The sequence below is a fragment of the Nelusetta ayraudi genome, unplaced genomic scaffold (assembly GCF_046127955.1).
Source record: "Nelusetta ayraudi isolate G7.1 ecotype Tasmania unplaced genomic scaffold, CSIRO-AGI_Nayr_v1 ptg000002l, whole genome shotgun sequence".
Lineage (NCBI taxonomy): Eukaryota > Metazoa > Chordata > Actinopteri > Tetraodontiformes > Monacanthidae > Nelusetta > Nelusetta ayraudi.
Genome location: NW_027466052.1, coordinates 2,026,564 through 2,048,923, shown reverse-complemented (window position 1 = coordinate 2,048,923; position 22,360 = coordinate 2,026,564). Strand labels below are relative to the sequence as shown.

At 45.1% G+C, this 22,360-nt stretch overlaps 3 protein-coding genes across 4 annotated transcripts; all 3 read right to left on the bottom strand.

Moving 5' to 3' along the window:
- Positions 1-13: 13 nt before the first annotated feature.
- On the bottom strand, positions 14-9,597 carry tubgcp4 (tubulin gamma complex component 4). The gene is made up of 18 exons (XM_076043681.1): positions 9,403-9,597; positions 8,935-9,063; positions 8,476-8,589; positions 8,342-8,395; positions 8,202-8,258; positions 7,648-7,727; positions 7,124-7,325; positions 6,023-6,188; positions 5,020-5,144; positions 4,888-4,938; positions 4,549-4,654; positions 2,811-2,915; positions 2,520-2,664; positions 2,237-2,414; positions 685-819; positions 482-598; positions 247-386; positions 14-155 (listed from the first exon to the last, which is right to left on the bottom strand). Exons 1-18 carry the CDS (start codon positions 9,478-9,480, stop codon positions 149-151), a joined length of 1,989 nt encoding a protein of 662 aa, XP_075899796.1. The 5' UTR covers positions 9,481-9,597; the 3' UTR covers positions 14-148.
- Positions 9,598-15,066: 5,469 nt separating this feature from the next.
- On the bottom strand, positions 15,067-18,508 carry socs4 (suppressor of cytokine signaling 4). 2 transcript variants are annotated; one of them, XM_076040069.1, is made up of 2 exons: positions 17,854-18,508; positions 15,067-16,953 (listed from the first exon to the last, which is right to left on the bottom strand). In XM_076040069.1, exons 1-2 carry the CDS (start codon positions 18,059-18,061, stop codon positions 15,848-15,850), a joined length of 1,314 nt encoding a protein of 437 aa, XP_075896184.1. In that variant the 5' UTR covers positions 18,062-18,508; the 3' UTR covers positions 15,067-15,847. The 2 variants fall into 2 exon arrangements, with proteins under 2 accessions (XP_075896184.1, XP_075896265.1); XM_076040150.1 differs by having other exon boundaries at positions 15,067-16,947.
- Positions 18,509-19,199: 691 nt separating this feature from the next.
- Positions 19,200-21,812, bottom strand: LOC142897714 (N-acetyllactosaminide beta-1,3-N-acetylglucosaminyltransferase 3-like). The gene is made up of 2 exons (XM_076040271.1): positions 21,574-21,812; positions 19,200-20,715 (listed from the first exon to the last, which is right to left on the bottom strand). The coding sequence occupies exons 1-2, from the start codon at positions 21,579-21,581 to the stop codon at positions 19,599-19,601; spliced, it is 1,125 nt and encodes a 374-aa protein (XP_075896386.1). The 5' UTR covers positions 21,582-21,812; the 3' UTR covers positions 19,200-19,598.
- Between the last annotated feature and the right edge of the window lie 548 nt (positions 21,813-22,360).

Genomic DNA, 22,360 nt, shown 5'->3' with positions numbered 1-22,360 from the left:
TATTTACACTTTATACAAAAAAAATTAAATAACATGAAATAAAAAAAAATACAGGCGGAGGCCACACTCCACTGGGTGGAGCTCTGGCTAAAATGACAGAGACGAAGGTTCACTGTGCTGGAGTTTGGGCTCTTTCCTTTTTTTTTTTTTAAACACTGTTGAAAAGGAGGGGAAAAAATGGCATCTTCATCGTTTTTGTGTCTTCCTGGTCATTTCATTCGGATTCTATTTTCCGCGGCGTCCTACCTGCTCAGGGTGCCTCCGGCCTGCGTGTAGTACTTGTTGTAGTCGAGTCGCAGCAGCAGTTTGGCCAGATCCGAGTTGATCTGGTGGTTCCTGACGCTGGAGAGGATCTTCAGCAGCACCGACGACTGGCGGCCGAAACCCTGCAGCATCAGCGTGGCAGCGTGTTCTTCATAACAGTAATAATAATAATAGTAATGATGATGATCTGCTGCGTGATGCAGCGCAGCGTCCTCACCTTGACCAGGAGCTCCAGCTGGGCTGCGCCGCGCTCGTCCAGCGGTGCCACGTTCTGACTGACCAGCGAACAGAAGCTGAGGCACAGCTCCAGGATCTCGTTCAGGCAGTGGAAGACCTGGCGGCAGAGAGACGGGACGCGTCAGGCCCGAGCCAGGTGGGGGGGGGGTGGGCACCGTGTTGGAACGGCGACGCGGCTGTTACCGGTTTGAGCAGGATGAAGGACTGGGCCAGCAGGTTGCTCAGGAAGTGGTCGTGGGCCAGTCGGATGCTCTCAAAGTCTCGGGTGGCGTTGATCTGCTGCAGCAGCTGGGAGAACTGGGACTCCAGCACGTCCACCTGGTGGCCGAGGGCAGGTAGTGCACATCGTCAAGTCGCACAAATGGAGCAGGATTACATGTTTTGCTTTGGTCCCGTTAAAGAAATGGTGATAATTTAAAGCTGCAAGCAGCGTTCAAGGGACTGAGCCTGTCATGGTCGACGCCGAGCCGCTAGGGGCATTTTAGTTTAATGGTGTTTCTAGGGCTACTCTGAGCGATTCTAGGTGGGCGTTCCGCGAGTTTACATGGCCATAAAATGACAACAAAAAGCATAATTACAAAGTTGTGAATCATGAAGGTCTTGCCCGTCTAATACTTAAGTTTCAAGCCTCCAACATCGACTTTTACGCTTTTAGATTTTTCAAAACAAGTGAAAATAGCCCACTTCTGGTTTGTCAGGGGTCAAAGGTCATAGCACAACAAATGTACAATTTGGGCTGTGTCTCAATTCAGGGTCTGCATCCTTCGAATGAAGCGTCCTCCGTCTGAAGGGAGCGTTCTCCCAGGACTCGGCCGAGAAGGACGAACCCAAACCCGCCTCCCCGGTAACCACCCGGGGACGGTCTAGCCTTCGGCATATTTCCTGGTTGCGTCACCGCCGTTCCCTACTGCTGGCCAACCCCGGAAGTGACGTTTTCATAGCATCAAGCTAACCATTGGTTCGCCATCCAACGATGGGGTTGGGTGTTCAAATAAGTATAAACCCTACGTTAAAAACTGAATATTTTAGGTGAAATTTCAATGCTTAAATTTATATATCGTGTCTTTGCCAGTAGATGGCGCTAATTTCAGCTGACTTCCCAGGATCCCACGATGCTTTGCAGGAGCACGCAAAGCATCCTGGGATACAGAAGGACGCGAAGGATAGTCGCGGTGCAGCCTTGGAATCGGCTAAAACTAGGGCGCATTCCGAGTACGCATTTGGAGCGCCCTTCGGATTTTCGGGAATTGGGACAAGCCTTTGCGCAGTGCTACGACGCAACTTCCTTTCAAATGCATACCCAGAAGGGTGCACAGCCTGAATTGAGACACAGCCCTGGTGTGAGGTACATGCAGGTTTTTGTCCCATGACTACAACCTTCCTAAAAGAAGCCATGGCCATTTTAATGTTTTTGTCTATGTAGGGGGCGCTATTGAGCAGAGTATTCTTTAGAATTGAAATTTTTAGTTGTCCTGATGTGTGCACAAAAATTTATCGAGGACTGGAATAGGGGGTCAAAATGGGGTTTGAATCCAAGTATAAGAACTATTACTGAGGCTCAGTCCCTAATAATAATAATAATAATACTCTTACTACGACTACTAATGATAATGATAATAATAACTACAATAGGATTGTGTGTTTGCATTTTAACAGTTGCGTTTCTGAAATTGCAAAAAAAAATGCTCAGGAAGCATAAAATGTGTTGAATGTGTACGGCTGGTCATGTGACTACCTGCAAGTAGTACTGCAGGTTGTCGATCAGGAAGGCCATGTGGTTGCGCAGGCGCCACTTGACCGCGTCCGTCTTGGTGGACTTGAGGTGCTTCCTCTGCATCTGCAGCGCCCAGCAGTGCTGGAGCTGAGACTGCACCCGCCGCACGCTCAGCAGGTACCTGAACACCACGTTGTACCTGAACGCAGCAGCAGGAGCAGGAGAAGCAATGTAAATATGCATGCGCGCACAGAACAGAAGCAAAGTAGTTCCACATGGTGCAGTGCTGCCAGCAGGCGCTCACTTCTCCAGGACGGCCGGCGTGAACAGGATGTGCAGCGGCCACTTGACTTTGTAGCTGAGGCCCAGGGCGGCCCAGCCGGTGGGCGGGGCCTCCCGCGGCGAGGTGTCCTGCGGAGGCGTGTTCCCGTCCCTGGAGCCACTCGACTCTGTAGGAAAACACCAGGTGGCGGAATTGTCACAGTTTCTAAACGCAAGCTGGCAGAGCTTTTCCTCTGTTGGTGCAAAACAGGCCACTAGGAGGCAGCAGCAGCGGCACCACAGAGCGAGGTGCGGTGCAGAGCGGCGGCCTCACCTTTCTCTTTGCCCTGGTAGTCGACCGTCAGGTGCAGCAGCGGCAGCAGGTTGTCGTCGTCCAGCAGAACCTTGTGCGCCGCCCGCTGGAAGGCCACGTTCACGTCTGCAGAACACGGACGGCAGAACAGAGCCGAACCCGGGAGGAGACAAAGGTTTCACTTCAGCTCAGGACCACTGGGGCTGCATATTGTTCCCGGGAAGAGTTCACACCACATTCACAAAATGTTTGGGTACGACACCTGTGGTGTAGAGTCTAAAACATGAGTGGAATTATATTTGGCCCAGGAGGCAATACTAAATCACTGCTCGAGCTGGCCCGCCGCAATCATACAGCACATGTACCGCGAATACTATAAATCCCAGAATACTCTGCTGGTATTTTGGTGCATCAACCAGGACAGGACGTTCATTGAAGGATATTATTATGACTTCATTGGTTCATTATCTTATTTTTAAATGATCCCGTTACTGTTGAGATTCACTTCAAAAGGCTGCAAACAGGAGCAAAGGGGAGGATGGTGCCATTTCTAGGGAAGGCTGCTGCTTGGGTGTGGAGCCCTCCTATACCCTCATTGGGCAGCCCACTTTTAATCTAGCAATTATGTCTGGCATTTATTTGACTGTAGATGACCCTGTCTGATGTTCTATGCATGTCCTTTAAGTTATTTGTTGTTTTGTATATATGCAGAAAAACAATAAAAACTGTAAATAAAGCATACGATTATTATTTATATTTTATTTATTCTGATGATTTTTTTTTTAATTGGAATTTGATTTTGCGTGTGTGCATATTCAGTTATTTATTGTAAAGTATTAATATTAAGCTTTGTTTCGTTGCATATTGTTAGTTATGGAGCTAATGTTGTTAGTTGCCTAAGTCATCGTTGAATGTTTTCGGAAAAGAAAAAACAAAAGAAAAACAAAGAAATGACTTAGGCAATTATGCTATTAGGCTAACGATATTCAGATTAAGGCAAAATTTGTTTGGGTCCATATAATAAAGGTTCACTGTCACTCACTGAAGGAGGATTTTTTTTTTTTTTTCCAATCAATACGTATGTTGGCCCTCAACTTTGTCAAAGTTTTACATTTTTGTCCCACTGTGTATTTGAGTTTGACACCCCTGCTCTAAGACGTTACTCGTCCAAGGCAGAGAGGCCATCTAGTGGCAGAATAGAGGAACGGCCTCAGACACACATGCATTCAAGTTTGGGGTCACTTACTTTTTTTTTTCTTTCTAGATTGAACTCCATTATAATCATTTTCATGGAATAATCTACTGGAATGCTGTGAGAACATTACTAGAGCACAAAAATCAGAGAGGATGTGCTGAACACATTATGGGATGGCTTTCACAGACGTTGCCTTGGATGCGTAACTGAATTTGATCGTAGAGAATGAATATATATGCAGTGTGCTAAACTATAACAATAAGGCATTGTGGTTTATATTTAGGCTCTTTAGAACAGCCGACTGTTGGAATGTGTTGGAATTCTCTCAATCACATTGGATTAGACTCTGGAAATTGTTTTCAGGAAGCACTGAAATGTTCTCATCCTGTCCAGCACATCTTGACTGATTTCCATGATGATCGCAGAGCCCTCAAGATCATTGTTCCATCAAACTGGTCGTAATGGAGTTCACTGCGGAAGGGAGTCAGAAACCGCCACTGTCACGACAACAAAAAGCCCCGACCTCAAAGTCACGTGACCAGTGGCGGCTGAAGTCACACTGACCGTGCTCAGTCACGGCCGTCGGCAGCGTCTTCAACATCTGCTGCGCCAGGTCGATGAACACCTGGTAGAGCTCGCCCCGGCCCAGCAAGTAGAAGTCCTTGATGATCTGCAAGGAGCACATGCACGCACACACACATCAATGCACACACACACACATCAGCACACACATCAATACACACATCAATGTACACATCAACGCGCGCACACACACACACACACACACACACACACACACACACACACACACACACACACACACACACACACACACACACACACACACACACACACACACACACACACACACACACACACACACACACACGAACTGGGAGAGACCTTGAGCTGCTCCAGGAGACCTGCCTCCTCCACCATCAGCGTCCACAGGTGCTGAGAGACACAAACACAGAGCGCTTGTCACGGCGCCAAGGAGGAGGAAGTGCAAGAGGAGGAAGAGGAGGAGCCGCCTACCTCAGCCACGGTGCTCCTCACGCGGTCAATGAAGTTCTCAAAGTCCACGAGGTTGAAGAGCGGCTGCTGCTTCAGCTTGTACAGCTCCTGGGCGAAGGCGTCCTCCTGGTGCTTGAGGATGGACCCTGTGGAGGAGGAGGCAATAGTGGGTGTGAGAACCAGAGCGCTTCACCGCCAAGTGGCCTGTTGTCAGTGGTGGTGAAACGGGAGTCGCCATCATGAATATGGGACTGAACACACACTCAGAAGATGCAAACAACAATGACGGGAAGTCAATATGAACGTTTCTCTGCAGATCTGACGCAATGAATTTTTAAATGTGTCTGTGAGCATTTCAAGGAGGGATGCACCAATATCAATACCAGCATCGGATACTGGTATCGATACCAGGGGCGAGTACTGTACTTACCCGTAAAATACATGTCAATGACAACAATACAATTTTTGTTAAATTTACATTTGTGCTGCAGTGAAACTTGTGACAGTCGCCCTGTTCTAGAAAGACATGTTGTTAAGATAAACAACATCTGTGGAAAAAAAATAATGCGCTGTGGCCTTATTGGGTACTCAGTATCAGTTTTGGTTGAGTACTGAAATACAAGTACTCTACTGGTTCTGTAAAAAAGTGGTATTGGTGCATTCCTAATTTCAATCACACACACACACACACACACACACACACACACACACACACACACACACACACACACACACACACACACACACACACACACACACACACACACACACACACTATGCGCTTTTGGAAGAATGGTCAAATATTCCCATAAACACACTCCTCAACCTTGTGGACAGCCTTCCCAGAAGAGTTGAAGCTGTAATAGCTGCAAAAGGTGGACCAACATCATATTGAACCCTATGGGTTAGGAATGGGATGGCACTTAAGTTTATTTGTGAGTCGAGGCAGGTGAGCAAATACTTTTGGTAATATAGTGTATATATATATATACATATGAATGTGCTCCTCTTCTGCGGAACTCACCGGCTCTGGACGGGCTGTGGTTGTGGTTCTCAAACATCTGGACCGACTCGCCCACAAACAGGATCTTCTCGGCCACCCGGACGGGAACGTAGGACGGCAGCATCTCTGTGCGCAGCGAGAACTGCTGCAGAGACGGCGCCAACATGTTCTCCTCCTCCGTCAGCCTCTGAAACGGGAGGAGGAGGAAGTGGGGGGGTCAGTATGGTGGTGGTGGTGGTGGTGCAAACTGAACGAGTGGAATGAGTTGATTCCTGTGAATTTGTATTCACAATGTGCAATAACGGTGCAAATCCTCCCCTGGTATTTATTTATACTCTGCACTATTCTTATTTAACTAGTCTTATTTATTTTTACTTTATGCTTGGCAGTGTTGGTGAGTAATCTATTACTAAGTAATCCACTACTGTAATTAAACTACTTTTTTAGAAACAGAGTAATGTAACGGGATTACTCTGGCAAAAATAGTTACATTAATAAATTACATCATAATTACTTCATCAAGTAACAATTCCATTACTTTTCTGAAATATTTTGCAAGCTAAAAATGTCTTGTTATCCACAAAATGTCTGAAATTTAGAAAAACAACAGTAAACGACGACTTTGCAGATTGATGATGCAGCCGTGCATGCAACGTCATTGATCTGCGACGAGGCACCGAAACAAGCACGGCGATGGCAAAAGAAAAAACAGCAATTGCGTTTGATAGCTGGAAATACAAACATTATTTTGAGTTCATCCCGTCTGAATCAAAGAATACTGTGTCTGGTTGTGCGTCCTGTGCAGGAAACAAGACGCTCAACTGTTAAGTTATCTTTTTAAACTTAAGCAATTAGTAATTGATTACTTATGAAACAAAGTAGTTGAAGAAGCAATTGGATTACTTTTTAAGGAGTAATCAGTAGTTGGATTACTTTTATGGAGTAGACTATTTTTTAAATCAATTTCAACTTTAAAAAATTTTTTTTTCTATTCTAGTATTATTAAAACACAAAGCAGGAGAAGCACCTCCAATTTCATTGTATACTCTCTTACAATGACAATCAAGGCTTCGGATTCTGACTGTGAGGTGGGGCCGGTGTCGGCGGGGCGGCGGCTCCTACCAGGTCCTGCAGCTCTCTCAGCTGCTTCCCGCTCAGGCCGCTGAGCCCCAGGTCCTCCTCCTCGTCCTCCTGGCTGGCGGCGCCGGCGCCGGCGCTGGGCCCCTGCCTGATGAAGAACTCGTCGCTCTGGTCCAGCAGGAGGCCGTGCAGCATCCACGCCGCCAGCTGCTTGTACATCACGCCGTGGCACACGGCCAGGATCCTGCAGCACACAGAGGCAACGAGTCGGCATCCAGCAGGACTGTGTGTGTGTGTGTGTGTGTGTGTGTGTGTGTATTTGCACGCAACACACAGGAGCTGATATAACGTAACAATCTGCCATTTTCCTTCAGGTTCATTGAGTTTAAAAGTTCATCCTCCTGCCCTCAGGGTGGCGCTGCTGACCACTGCAGCACCGTGTCGGCCAGTGAGCCGCTACCCTCTAACATGACAGGATTCAGCCACAGGCACGTGGCCGTGATGTGGAACTCCTCCACCCGGTCGGTTCCCTTTGACCAGAGGACGGAGTGACTCCACTGACTTACTTCTCCAAGGCTGTGCGGACTGGAGGAAGCCCCACGCAGCTGTGCTTGTACACCGTCTCCAGGATCTGACAGCCGTGGATCTGCAGGATTAGAGCCGATTGTTACATTTTATTGTTGATGCAATGAAATGTGGTGCAGCGACACAGACTCAACACCGACCACCAAAGCGGATGAATCCGGCCCTCTAGCCTTTACTGCCCCAACGAGACATGCAATCACTTTCCAGGAATATTGTGTATTCCTAACAATTAATCAACCAACAGGTGGCAGCAAGTTGCCGACTTCAGGACTCAAAAATATCCAAAACTTTGGATTGCTGGCTGGCCTGGGAAACACTGCTGGGAGAAGGCATCAGTGCCCAATGTGACATCACAAAGGGCCGATTTTCAGAGCTGTGTGATTTTCACAGGATGGTGTTGTGGTGGCGAAGCAGTAGGAGAAAAATATGTACTATTCTCACTTCTGGAGAGTTCGCTGGCAGAACAGACACGCCTACTTTACTGGTATCACTGGTAGAAAAATAAACAAGAGGAAAAGAATCGCGACATCCATACCTTCTGTGACTTTATAGACTCCACCATGACCATCACCGAGGGAAACAGCAACTGAAACTTCAAGCAACACATCAGTCGAACACTCGAGTGAAATCCAGTCATTAGAGTGTTTTCACTAGACAAAAAAAAACATGCTTTACCTCCTCCAGCTTGTAATTCACATGAGATATGGTCAGGTGTCTGTCTCCAAGGAACTGGAACCAATCACAGCAGCTGACATTAGCTCACTGTGGCAACAGGCAAAATGCTCAATGTTCCTGTGTCCCTGCTTTACCTCCTGCTCCACGTCCAGCAGGGCCTTCCTGTACGGCTGCAGCATGGAGTTCAGGCCGGAGCAGAAGGCCCACAGGTAACTGCCGTAGAGCCCCGTCTGATTGGTGTGGTGCTCCTGGTGGACGACAACACGGTGAAGGAGCAGGTTGGCTTCAGAACATGCACAACTCTACTCGCGGAGACAGAGGCTTTTCACAAAAAGTGCATCACTTATTTAACTCTTCCATCACCTACATTAGTATTTGTCATCAGTACCAAATGAGTACTCTACTCGTAAAATACGTGCCCATACCATGACACCTATACCAGTTGTACTGTATATGTATGTATATGACAATTTTGTTTTGTTTGTTCACCCTGTTCTATAAAAAACATGCTCAGGAATGTTGTTCAAATAGCAGATAAATACAGAAAAATAAAAACAAAACTCAAAGTAATTCTATAATATCTATAATAATACCTGTTGGTGCACATGTTCCGTGTGTTGTTCTATGAACTCTTTAAAGCGGATGTAGTCGGTACCAAGTTTGCAGATCCGGTTGAGAACACTGCTCTCACTGGGGTGAAGGAAGGGAAGGTCCTGGGACACCTGCAGCAAAGACCCAACACAGCAACAACGGAACACAACGTGATGTCTTGTGTGAATGGACTGTGTCAAGCAAAGCAGAAATGACAGGGAAAGAAATATGACACAGAAGAAAATGTCGTAAGAAGTGTACAGGGAACGAAAACACGAACGTTGTAAACGTTTACTCAGGCAAAGGGGAAGTAAACCGTGCCCAGCTCTCCTCTGCATTGATAATTAAAGTAAATACTGAAACGTAAAGTTCAGTATTTTAGAGGCCACAGTTTCTAAAGCAAAGCATGTTCAAGCTAGCAAACGTTTGAGGACCAGATGACATGTCATGAGAGCCGTTTTACGTCTTGCCTGCAAACCCGTCTTTTTGTTCCAGGTGAAAATGGCCCCCGGGAAGCCGCTTAGCGCGAGCAACAGCTCGTGGATCATTGTGAAAGTTTTTCGAGCGAGAAAAAATAAGAGGAGAGTCGCGATTTAGCCATTCATCCACCATGTCAATGTATACTTCGAGGTTTGAGGCTAAATCCGCGCCTATTTCCTGATTACGTCATTTCCTTATACCTACGGATGCCGAGTCTGGACAAAATGTCAGTACTCGTATTTAAATGATCCCCCCCTGTGAGGTTTCGCACATATATACTACTTAAATAGAAACTACAGTGTTTGAGGTCAGCTCCACCGTCATGATGGTCATAATAATGAGGCTTCATATAACACACATAGCTCGCATGACAGTTATGAGGAAGGGGGGACATTACAATTCTTATTGCAAATAAGTTAATTGCTAATAATGTATATATACAGCTCTGGAAAACATTAAGATACCACTGCAAAATTATCAGTTTTTCTGATTTTACTATTTATCGGCATGTGTTTGAGTAAAATAAACATTTTTTGTTTCATTCTTTAAACTATTGACGACATTTCTCCAAAATTCCAAACAAAAATATTCTCATTTCTAGCATTTATTTGCAGAAAATGACAAATGGTCAAAATAACAAAAAAAGATGCAGTGTTTCAGACCTCAAGGAACGCAAAGATAAAAAGTTTATATCTATTTTGCAACACCACAATACTGATGTTTTAGCTTAGGAAATCAATATTTCAATCAATATTTTATGAAATAACCCTGATTTTTAATCACAGCTTTCATGCGTCTTGGCATGCTCTCCACCAGTCTTTCACATTGCTGTTGGGTGACCTTATGCCACTCCTGGCGCAAAAATTCAAGCAGCTCAGCTCTGTTTGATGGCTTGTGACCATCCATCTTCCTCTTGATCACATTCCAGAGGTTTTCAATGGGGTTCAGGTCTGGAGATTGGGCTGGCCAGGACAGGGTCTTGATCTGGTGGTCCTTCATCCACACCTTAATCGACCCAGCTGTGTGGCATGGAGCATTGTCCTGCTAGAAAAAACAATCCTCAGAGTTGGGGAACATTATCAGAGCAGAAGGAAGCAAGTTTTCTTCAAGGATGACCTTGCACTTGGCTTGATTCATGCGTCCTTCGCAAAGACAAATCTGCCCGATTCCAGCCTTGCTAAAGCACCCCCAGATCATCACAGATCCTCCACCAAATTTCACGGTAGGTGCAAGACCCTGCGGCCTGTTGACTTCTCCAGGTCTCCGTCTAACCATTAGACGACCGGTTGTTGGAAAAAGATGAAAATTGGACTCATCAGAGCAGATGACGTCACTCCAGTCCTCTATGGTCCAATCCTTATGGTCTTTTGCAAACCTCAGGCTCAACCTTCTTTGCTTCTCATTGATGAAGGGCTTTTTTCTAGCTTAACACAACTTGAGCCCTGCCTCTAGGAGCCTGTTTCCAACTGTTCTTGCAGTGCATTTCACCCCTGCTGCCATTTGCCATTCTTTTTGTAAGTCACTTGATGTCATCCTACTGTTGCTGAGTGACATTCAAATGTGTTGACGGTCATCCAAATCAGTGGAGAGTTGTTTTTGCCCTCTGCCAGCCTGTAGCTTTGTTGTCCCCAATGTCTGCTGCTTGATCTTGTTCTGATGAACTGCCGTGACCATCTTAGAAATTTTAAGGATGGAAGCAACCTGACGCTAACTGTATCCCTCTGCCAGTGAAACCAGAATTGAACCCTTCTTTTCCTCACTCAAAACCTTTCTTTTCATCTCTTTTGGCATGGTCAGTAGTTTTTTTTTGAGGGACTACTAACACTGTTTTTACCATCCAGCTGATCCTATTGCAAGAGGGTAGTGATGACCATAGCAGGTGGTTTTTATCCTTTTCCTTGCTAAACAAGATTTTGTGCAGGTGATCACCTAATCAATTCTTCATTAAGTAGAATGAGGTGTGCCTGTGTTGGAATTCAACAGACAATGGCTGTCAAACATGTAGAGATGCTGATTTGAGAGAAATTTGCAGTGGTCTCTTATTTTTTTCCAGAGCTGTAAATATATATGTTCCAAATGGAGTTGGTGCAGGACATGCTCAATGGCTCTCTGTGCTAATGTCTTCTGTCACACCAGCCTTCCGCTGTAAGACGAGCTGCATGCACGGACACAGACTTACTGGAATTTCTCCTCTATGCTATTGATTTCTTGTTCCCGGGCTTTGCAAACGTTTACAAGAGACTTTACAGGATTCTCCAAATGAGCCCCTCCCACCGCCTTCTTGAAATACAAGAATACAAGAAGACAAGTAAAGTCACTGGCCATGTAAAAACGTGAAAAAAAATTCAATTGTAGTTGACCTTGATGATGACATTTCAGCTGCTTTCTGAAGCAATATTGACATAAACACATCCAGCACTGATTCCTGACAGTGACGTTATGTTTCTTCGCCAGTGGCCTCTGAGCCTCCTGGGTGGAAGGGCACTTCCTCTCCAAAATCAATAGCGTGTTACTGTCATTAGACATTGAGAATGAAAAAAAAAGACTTTGTACAGAGTCAGGTTCTTCAGCTGTTGGATCGTGACTCGGCTGGATTGCGTTTCCTGGTAATAGTTTCACTGAACTGAAATACTCTCTGTCTCCTGGAAGGTATAAAACTGCAATTGTGAAAGTTTTTTTGTCAAATAAAAAGTATCTTTCTCTGAATCTCATTCTCTTTTCAGTGAGTTTTCTTTTTACAACCTGTATAAAATGGTGCAAAGGTGGTGAAGCTGTGGTCAAAAAGAAAAGGGTGGCCAATATGTCCTAATTTTCAAACGACTTGCACAGACTTGCTTTTGTAACCTTGATGATAATGATTAATCTTATTTGAGACCTGTTTGCTGTAATGCATTTGGCCATACAGTGGCAGTAAAATAGATAAGGTGATATTTTACATATTAATTATTATCAGTAAAAAAGTAGTGAGAAAAGTGATGCTGATCTATTCGATAGCGGCCACACTGATTGCTACTAATCTTAAGGCAAATTCCATTCCAGTTAGCGGTTTAGCTGCTGTTGTTGTCATCATTCAAACTGGAGTTTCAGCCATTTCTCACAAATGTAAAGCAACCAGGATGCGCACTATCTAGTGCCACCACTATGTCCCCTTGTGTGTGTTTATGTACATACCTTGATTGAGATGATGATGGTAATAATAAATCTGGTGTGAGGCCCTGGCAGTGCACCCAGTGATAGATGAATTACCAGATGTTTTACATATAAAGGACAACACAGGATGATAAAAAAAAAAACTTCCTCTGTAAGCATCGCAAGTGAAGGTTTGGAATTAAGAGGGAGGCCGAGTGATGCATAATGAGACCCTTCGGGGTCTGAAGTGAGAGGTGCAGCGAGACGCAGATCAATGGAAGCAATCGAGCGCACCGGAGACTGATTCCATTCACCGCCATTGTCTGTGGCTCACAGAACAATACATACACACACAAACACACACACATGCCCACACATTCATTCATTCAAGAAATTTGGTGTAAAGTTCAGGTTAGCATTTGAGATAAACTAGACTTCATTACTTATTAAACCACGAAACAGAATAAATTAATTCACATGATCTAAAAATAAACAAAACATTAATGACACATGTTATTTATTAATTTATTTTGACATTTTAGGGGAAGCTGAGCTTTTCTTGCAGTCTTTGAGAAATCACCTCTGGTGCAAACCAATGTGCTCTGGCATTGTAATTGTCACTGTAACTGGCTTTATAAAAAAAATAGGATGTAACAGCATGCATGTGGAGAAAGAGTAATTCAAGCAGTGCGGAGCCTCCATTTAGCAGCAGCAGCATCAATAATTCAGAAAGTGATAGTGTCGACAGAAATCAATGTCTGTGTAATGTGGACTGATACGAGCCCCTCGCCTGAGTCCCGGATGCTGCAGATTAATGGGCCGACTGGAATTCACTCGCTGCTGCAGGCACTTCTTCGTCAAAGCCTCAATAGCGGGACCTCTTCCAAAGAAGTTGCAAACCAGAGAAAGCATGTTAAGCCCATGGATGAATTATAAATGGATACCAGACTGGCGAAAGGACAGAGCAGAGATTTTTCCCAGTGGCCACTTGAGATACTGCAGTGAAAAACCCCACAAGGCCAAAAAAAATTTATTTTTCCCAAGGACTGCAGTAACAAAAAGAAACGCCTGTAAAATGATGGTCCTTTGACCTAAAATGTTGTTCATACTAAATCTTTCTATCTAGGTCTGGTGTGGACAATCCAGCTGCCTGAGAGCACGCTTGGTGTCTGCTCGCATCTGCAAATAAACCAACGAAGATGATGTTGGTCGAGGTATGGCCACCGTAGCTCACTGGCAAGTTCGGGAGCGGGAGGGATAGTGAAAAGCGCTGCAATCTAAAATGGAACCACTTGATGCCGCTGTTTCTTCTTCAAAATATCCAAATATTACACACTTAACCTATATACGCTAGTGATTGTAGCAAGGACTATTCAGCATGGTTATGACTCACTTCATCACACACACACACACACACACACACACACACTGGGTCTGATAGAACTGCCAGTGTAAGCTTCCATGCTAATCTCTGCAGCTGTAAGGCTCGCTGTCACTTCCTTTACTCATTCTTCAGCTCTCTCAGACCTTTGGGACGACTTGCAGCTTCTTACCATTGTCATATCCACCCTCTTTTTTTTCCCAGCGGGCGAGTGGGAGTAATCGTTCAAGTCCATTTGTTAGACAGAATATGTTGCCGTTATCATCTGGTTGCTCCGTGTGATAATGTGTAGAGCATTAAATATTCAGTTCGGAGGAAGTCGAGTGTCACTACATCATCCATGATGTCAGGCTGTTTATTGATGATCATCCTTCACGCACACGCACACACGCACACGCACACGCGCACACGCACACGCACACTTGATCCTGTGTTCTCCTCGCTGGGATGTTCTTCACCAGGCTTCATCGCTGATTTGGGGTGATTTCGGATTTCAAATTCTGGTCCAAGCCATGAGAAATGTATCTATTTTATTTATTCAAATTCAAAGTGAGAGAAACATTTTCCAGAAGTTTAGCGTCACGGCTATTCTGTGTTCGCCGGTCATAACATGAGTGAAAGAGAACAACATCACAACTTGTCCGAAATATGGTGCTTGTGGTGTAGATTGAAAAAAAAAAAACAGGCGTCACAACTTGGATTTTCCTGAAACTCACAGAGATGAGATTGTTCCTTGAATGACAGAAGGTGAAAAGAGCACAAAACCTCAGCATTGCCCGAATTTTCTTAAACAGAAGGTCAGACTTTACGCTTAGTTTTTCTGTTTTGTTTTTTGTTTTTCAGTAAAAAAGGTCAAGGTGAGAGAGAAGGGCAAGAAAATGAAACATCATCTCATCAGGACAGATAGCTCAGGCTAGAGGAAGCCTGACTGTGGGGCTTGAGAGGACAAAATGCACAAATATGACAAAATATAATATATATTTTCATAGCAAACTGTCAAAATGACAAGATTATTTATATTGATTCAGGAAAACCAATAAGTGTTTGAATAAAATGAATAGAGATGACCGCTAAATAATAGCTTTGAATGAAGGACAGCGAGAAAGCACAGAAACCCAACATTTCTTTTTTTCCTGATTTTCGGACAGATTGAGATTTTGTACTCAATCGTACTGAGTGGAGCGATGTAAAATCTCAAAGGGTCCCAAATTTGAAAGCAACATTCTCTAGTACAGGAGTCACCAACTTTTTTGACCCTAATTATCAACAATGACAAGGTTACATAAAACGGAATTTTAGACGCAGCTCAACGAGTTGTGCTATTTTTGGAGGAGGCCTGCGGGCTACTCATGTGGTCCTTGGGGGCTACCTGGTAACCTCGGTCACTGTGTTGGTGACCACTGCTCTAGTATGTCATTTCTTTTTTTGGGACAACAAAATAAAAAAAAAAGAGCTGCCCAAAGCTCACCAAAATGCCTATCCTATCATAGTTTACCATGAAATAGAGTGATAGGAGTGCAAATTCTCAACATGTCGGAAAATCGTAAAAATCAACATACTATCTTGGGACAAAAAAAAAAAAAAAAAAAATTACTTCAGTCATTGTGAAACTCACCAGAACGACCATTCTATAATACAGTAGTTACCATGAGATGGAGTGGTGTAATGTAAAATCTCATTTGCATCTGAAAATTGTAAAATCAACATAGTATGTTGTTTTTTTTTTCTGGGGCAACAAAACAAAAACTGAAAAACACAAAAAAAAGAACAAAAAACAGAAAGATTCCTAAGTGTTACCACGGAATGTGGATACTTTTGCCACCTCTGCTTTTAGCCATCGTCATCAGTCAGTCGTAGATGGCCGACAAACGGGAATTGAGTCCCTTTTTATAAAGAATAAATAAATACAATTCTCAACGTTGTCCTCAAACGGCGCAGGCCCCGTCGTCACACCGGACATGGTACTGCCGGAGGTAGTCCCTGAGCTGCGACGGCAGCGGCAGGCAGCCGATGCCCTGGTAGGTGGTGCGGCTGCAGATGACGCTCCTGCACAGGTGCTGCAGCGAGAAGGGGAAGGTCCTGGAGAGCGGGCGCGACAGCAGCGGCTCAAAGAAAAGGCGGCCGGCCGGCTCGCCGTAGTGCTTCAGCAGGCCCGTCACGCTGGCGTTGTGGTAGGCGCGCGGGTCGCGCACGTCGAAGCCGAAGCGCCTGCCGCCCTGCTCGATGCGCGCGTGCAGCGAGCGGCTGTAGCGGCGGAAGCTGACGGAGAAGAGGAAGCGCTCCTGGGCCGAGTCGCGCAGCAAGAAGGTGCCCTCCGGACGGCCCTCCAGCAGCTCCTCTGCCTCCCAGCGGTCAAGCTCGCCCCAGTAGCACAGACTGTTGCTGATCTGCAGCAGGTCCGGCACCAGCATGTGGTCAGACGTGCCACTTTCCTCCGAGGGCTCATGCGCCTCTGGAGCACGGGAGCAGCAGAGGTCGTCCCAGGAGGGTGCCGCCTGTGGCCTCCTGGGACGACCTCTACCGCTGCCCTGCTCCGGAGGCTGCCGCTCGTCCCAGTGCGTGAGCTCCGAGACGTGGATCTTGCGTTTGGACCAGAGGAGCACAGAGAAGGAACGCCAGGAGCCTGGCGGATGGCGCTGGCGCTGGTGTTGCTGGCGCTGGTGGTGGAGGTGGAGATGGTGAGAGCGCAAAGGGAGGCAGTGGCCCACGGCGTCCTGGAACTTCTGCCGCAGCGAGCGCCGGCACGCGGCCTTCTGACAGACCACGTCCGCTTCTGCCGCGGGGAGCGCCTCCCTGGGACAAGAGGCGGAGCGCGCGCTCGGCCCCTCCGGCCCCTCCGACTCCAGACCACCTGGACCAGAATCCACCTGAGTGCCGCGGCAGCGTTTCTTCATCTTCCAGATGTAGCCGTCGGCGCTCCAGCTGCGGAGGCCACGCTTGGAACGCTTGTCCGAGTCTCGCGGCGTCCTCTCCGACATGGCTACTGCTGTTAGTGCTGCTGGTGCTTCTTCTCCTTCTTCTTCTTCTTCTTCTTCTGTCAATTGAAAGAGACCATGTGTCACCCTTTCCAGATCTTTGAACTCAAATGAAGTGACAACATACAACAAAGCAGAGGTCACCAACCCTTTTTTTTGAAGCTGAGAGCTACTTCGTGGGTACTGAGTCATATGAAGGGCAACCAATTTTCTACACTGATCAAGTTAATAACCTCTCAATAATAATCAACAATGACTTAATAAGGTTGGATAAAATTGAATTTTAGTTGTGCTAGTTTTAGAACAGGTCTGCGGCTACTCATGTGGTCCTTGGGAGGCAGAGGGGGCACCACCTGGAGAGAACCGCAAAACACAGGGAGAACATGCAAACTTCACACAGAAAGGCCCCAGGCCCGGAATTTAACCCATAACCTTCTTGCATTAACCGCTAGGCCACCGTGTCGCCCATACGAAAAATCATCCTAAGGAAAAAAAAAAGTTTGGCCCCCCGTTTCCAGCCTCCTGCTACTAAGTAAGGCGATAAAGTTAATAAATACAAAAAAAATTACTTTTTCATCAACACATTTTTACATCCTGACCCGAGGATCCATCACTTTCCATCTCACAAATCCACCGTTGCTCAAACAGGATGCCGCAGAGTCTGACTCACTGATCTCTCCCAACTGACCATCTACGGCAGCGGAGGGGGAAAAAAAAAAATCTAATTAGGACCGAGCGGAAAATCTGATCTGTGTCTGTGAGAAGTTGCAGGCTGCAGTGACCCATCCTGAGATGATGGGTCACTCTGCAGGCGTCAGGAGGAGCAAGTAGCTTGAAGAAGCTGCAGCGCTGGCACTCGCGGCTGGGTCTCAGCTCAGTGGGACAGCAGCAGGCCGATGCACACCCTGCAAGGCGCCAGGCGCCAAGCGACCTTTCAAAGGAACAGATTCTCCTACCTTGCAAAGAGCATAGACTACACTTCCACGTGTATGCTGGTGGGTTGCGGGGGGGAGTGGGTGGGGGCACTGGGCTCCCCCCCACTCCCTTTAAAACAGCGATGCCAAGTCCCACACGAGGCAGCTGCTGCTTCCACTCTGGACGAGGCCGGAGCTGCTGAGGGAGGTAGGAGGCAGTGGCTGCTGGTCTCGCTGGTCTCAGGTTCATATCAGCCTGATGACTGCCGCCCCGCCCCGCCCCTCCCTCTCCCTCTCTCTCTCTCTCTCTCTCCCCTATGACATTCGCAGAGAAGACGCTGCAGCGTGAGAACGAGTGGCGCTCAGTCGAGCACAGCAGCCTTTGCTCAAAGTGCTTCCTGTGTTATTTCCAAAGTGAATTATCTTCCCTCGGTGTAATTCTATATCTGCAGCCGGCCGGCGCAGCTCAGACTGAAGCATCCATATTTGACAAGAAGTTCAATACAGCTCGTTTATCTGGGAATCTGGGACCTTGCGGCCACCTTCTCTTCCTCAACTGATCATGTTAATAAGCTCTCAATAATTATCAACAATGATGAAACAAGGTTGGATAAAATTGAATTTTAGACGCAGCTGAACAAGTTGTGCTATTTTTCTAACAGGGCTGCAGGCTACTCATGTGGTCCTTGGAAGCCAGTGTTGGTGTTGTGGAAAAGAGCAAAGCTACCGATGCAGAAATGCTGAGTAAATAAGTAATTTAATGAACATGAAATAAAGGATCGGATATCCGAGGCACAAACACAGTACAACCAACAGAACAGATGCTACAGGTGCAACAGCTCGAATGAATGCGAGTGCAAGTGCAAAGAGGGAAGGAAGAAGTAAGTCTTTATACAGCAGATCCGGGAGGGGACAAGATAAGGGAGAAGGAGGAAGAGAAGAGAGGAAGACAAAACAATGAATACAGGACTAGCAGGACGATTTCACAGCTCATATCCTAGACGGGGAAATCATGAGAGTTGGGGACAAAGGACCCCATAGACTGACAAGATATACTACGACTCTTATAGGTTACATACGCTACTAGTGATCATATGACACAGAATACAACAGAATAAAGAATAACCCAAGAATACATATTTCCTATTACAGTTGAGAAAGTTCAATTCACACAACTGCAAACAGCAATTATTTTATTATTTTTAACATCGAAACTATATCAGAGCAGATTAATCTTCACACATATATATTTCAAATCATAATCCAGCCAGGTTTACAATAGCATTGAAAAGACAACCCTCAGAATACTGGCATTTCCCTAATGCTTTATCCAGTCCACACAAGTAGTGGCTGCAGCCTCCATCTCTAGGAAAAACTTGTTGTTTGAATGGTCTTTAGACTCTTTATTATGAATACAAAAACCGGACTGTCGTCCTTACGGTGCAAATGTTTTTCATTTCTATACTTTTCCAAACCTACCAGGAAACAGTTCACATTAAATCCCATTCAGTCATACTAAAGGAACTTTACTGTTAACAACAAAGTCCAGGATAACAACACAATCTGAGGGAGCAACCATGCTAGTGACCTGTAATGTACAATTTTGTGGCACTGTAGTATGACTTATCGAAGGAATAATCTACCATCTTCCAATTTTCTCTCTCAAACCAAGTTATTTTGTTGGATTGTAAGTGGCTGAAAGAAAAACAGTTGATAGCCAATCTAAGGGCAATTGGTAAACATGAGAGATAACGAAAGCCATATTATCATAACAAGCTTCAAGCGCATTATTGCTGAACTCCTTGGGGACCACACTTTAGATCAGGGTCATTCACTCTGTGCCACATGATAAACATCTGCGTTGGGAGAAATCTGTGCACCAGTAAAATGTCTTTATAAAAGCATGGGTCAAATTCATCTAGTTTCTTGGAGGGAATGTTCAATCCAAATGGCTTCACACCTGCATGAAATGAGGGTTTGAGTCCGGCTTTGGCTAGACACATGCCCATGTAGACATCATCTATGGGAAAGTTGGGAATGGACCGAGACATCTTGTGTATGACTGATGCTGTATACCTGGACAGTAGGTAGCCGCCACCACTGCAGTATAGAGGAAAAGAGTTGGACTGCTGGACCTGAAAAGGAACATAGTACTTGCTCCGCGATTCTCGAACGGGGCTACCACCCATAAGCAATCCAGTAAAGAGGTGTTTACTTCCATCATCGTCTTCAAGGCTTTGCAGATACTCCACCATGTTCTCTGTGTGGGCAAACACATCATCGTCAGCATTCAGCAGAAAAGATGCATGTGGACAGTTTTTATCCAGCCACTCCAGGAACAGAGCCTGTTTCAAAGTGAGGTTGATAAATGCATCCTTAAAGTCCCATTGGATTATATCGTTGTGCTCCTGTTGCTCCAGTTCCAATAGTTTATCCATTCTGATTTTCTCAGGTCCGCCACCTGTTGTTCCTGAGATGAAAATCCTCCGGACCCAAAGACCACTGATTTGTCTTTCTTTAGCCCAGGTTTTGCGCAGCACCTCTCTGCGTTCATAGTTGCCAGGAGAGCTTTTGATGACCAGCAGGAGGAAGACCTCATCTCGCCCACATTTGTCAGGAGGGTCCAGAAGCAAGGGGAAATAGCGACAGTGTCGGTAGTAGAGAAAGTCTTTCATGGTTGTAGGAAAAGTGTTGAAGCCTATGATGTTAGCAGCTGACATATTCTGTTGACACATTTGTCCTTTTGGGGTCTCGTCTCCAATCTTAGTCTGACTTTGGCTGATTTTTCTCTCATTTTCCAAAACAGAATCATTATCTCCACGTTTGGCCAGGTAAAAAAGCCCCAGGGTCAACACCATTAACAAGGCAATCTTTTTTTTGTTGCTTGTCATTATGACAATCCATCTGTTGGAAAGTGAAACACAGATATTCCATTAACACTGAAAGACAAAAATATAATCCATTGTTTCTTAACAGGTTTACTAAACAGATTAAGAATTCTCCATTGCCACTATTAAATGTCCACTGTTTATGGACTTGAGAGAATCAAAGAAAAAAAAACATTCAAACCTGTTGTCCGGCAGGTAGATTGTGATCGCATGACTATCAGACTGACTCTCGTACCTTGTACACTCTAAAGAGTTTCAAGAGCAAGATAACATGAGCCTCATACTAAAACCCTAGAAAGTCATAACTCATACAATAAAAACCATCAGCATGTTGTCTTTAAGGACAACACTAGTATTCTTCTCAACATTTCATTGACTTAGACCGTAATGCCGGAATTAAAACTTAACAAAAAAAAATCTCTTATGTTCCGAATTCTCTTTCATAGACAATCTATTGATCCAGTTCCGGAGCAGCAGGGTTTTCGTCATTAATCCCTGAGGTTTCTTTTTCATAGTAATAATTAAGCCTCAGTAAAACTTTGGTGTGTAAAGTTTCTTCCTTTCAACAAGAACTTGGGCAACATGGCAAAAAAAAATCTAATCTTTCAATCAAAATTTGGATATTTCAAAAGCCTATATCAAAATGCTTTTAAAGCGCCTTACAATTAAAAATTTGAAACGTTGCCTTTCCCCAGTATTTAAAGGATGAAAAAAATCTCCCCAGAATGCTTTTTACAGAAATCTCATCAATAGCCAATTTTTGTATTAATTAATAATCAAACTGTCTTACCAATGAACATACTTTTGAAAATGTATTCATAATGAATTTTTAAAAAAAATGTTTGGATAAAACCAAAAAGTAAACCATAAATACCTTAACATGTTGGGCGTAAATCCCGAAGTAGGAAGGGACGCAAGTCTGGAAGTACAAATTTCAAAGGTGGAAAAGGCCTGCCTTTTGGAATGACCAGCAACAATCAGGAGGAGGATGCCAACAGTCTTTACAAGGACGACAGTCTTTACAATTATCCTGACCAAGCTGTGGCTTCTTTCGCGGAAAAGCAAAGTTTCTTTTTTTCCCCAGCTACAACTAGCAGATCTTTTCAATATTACGAAACACCCTGGGGGATATTTAACAACTGGATAAATACCTAGTAGGCAAAAGCAAAAGATAAAAGCCAATTTTTGTACATTAAAGTGGAAACTTGATTAAAGCCAACTTTGAAGTCCCACATGCCCATCATCATAATCAGTGGCGTGGCCACCGGGGTGGCGCTGGCTACCCCTGGAATATGATTGGCCACCCTGCCTGGCCACCCCCACCAGAGCTGCCAATCACTTTGTCAATCAGCTGCCAATCACTTTGTCCGAGTCGACGTTCATTCACCATTGATTGAGGATTCACGTCTAGATGCATTTCAACTCTATCTTGCGGAAAAGGAGAAAACAAGGGTAAGTAAACAGTCGCTCTGTGCAGTGTTGAATGATGTACAAATGTTTAAATTAAGTTGATAAATAAGGTGTATCTACAGTTAGCACCGTACTCTAATTAGCATAATGGATTGAGATGTATGAGAAGCATTAGCCTGCGCCGGTAAATGTGGAAAAACAATCGTCACTGCAGCCCCAAGCAAGACTAACTAACTAACTTTACTGACACA

Bases quoted from the DNA above. Each gene is read 5' to 3' on its own strand.
- socs4 (XM_076040069.1), bottom strand. From the start codon at position 18,061: ATGAACCTGAGACCAGCGAGACCAGCAGCCACTGCCTCCTACCTCCCT. The intron at 16,954-17,853 runs GTAGGAGAATCT...AATTGACAGAAG, and splicing joins TAGTCTATGCTCTTTGCAAG to AAGAAGAAGAAGAAGAAGGA.
- tubgcp4 (XM_076043681.1), bottom strand. From the start codon at position 9,480: ATGATCCACGAGCTGTTGCTCGCGCTAAGCGGCTTCCCGGGGGCCATT. The intron at 599-684 runs GTAACAGCCGCG...CTCTGCCGCCAG, and splicing joins CCTTCATCCTGCTCAAACCG to GTCTTCCACTGCCTGAACGA. The intron at 387-481 runs GTGAGGACGCTG...CTGATGCTGCAG, and splicing joins AGCTGGAGCTCCTGGTCAAG to GGTTTCGGCCGCCAGTCGTC.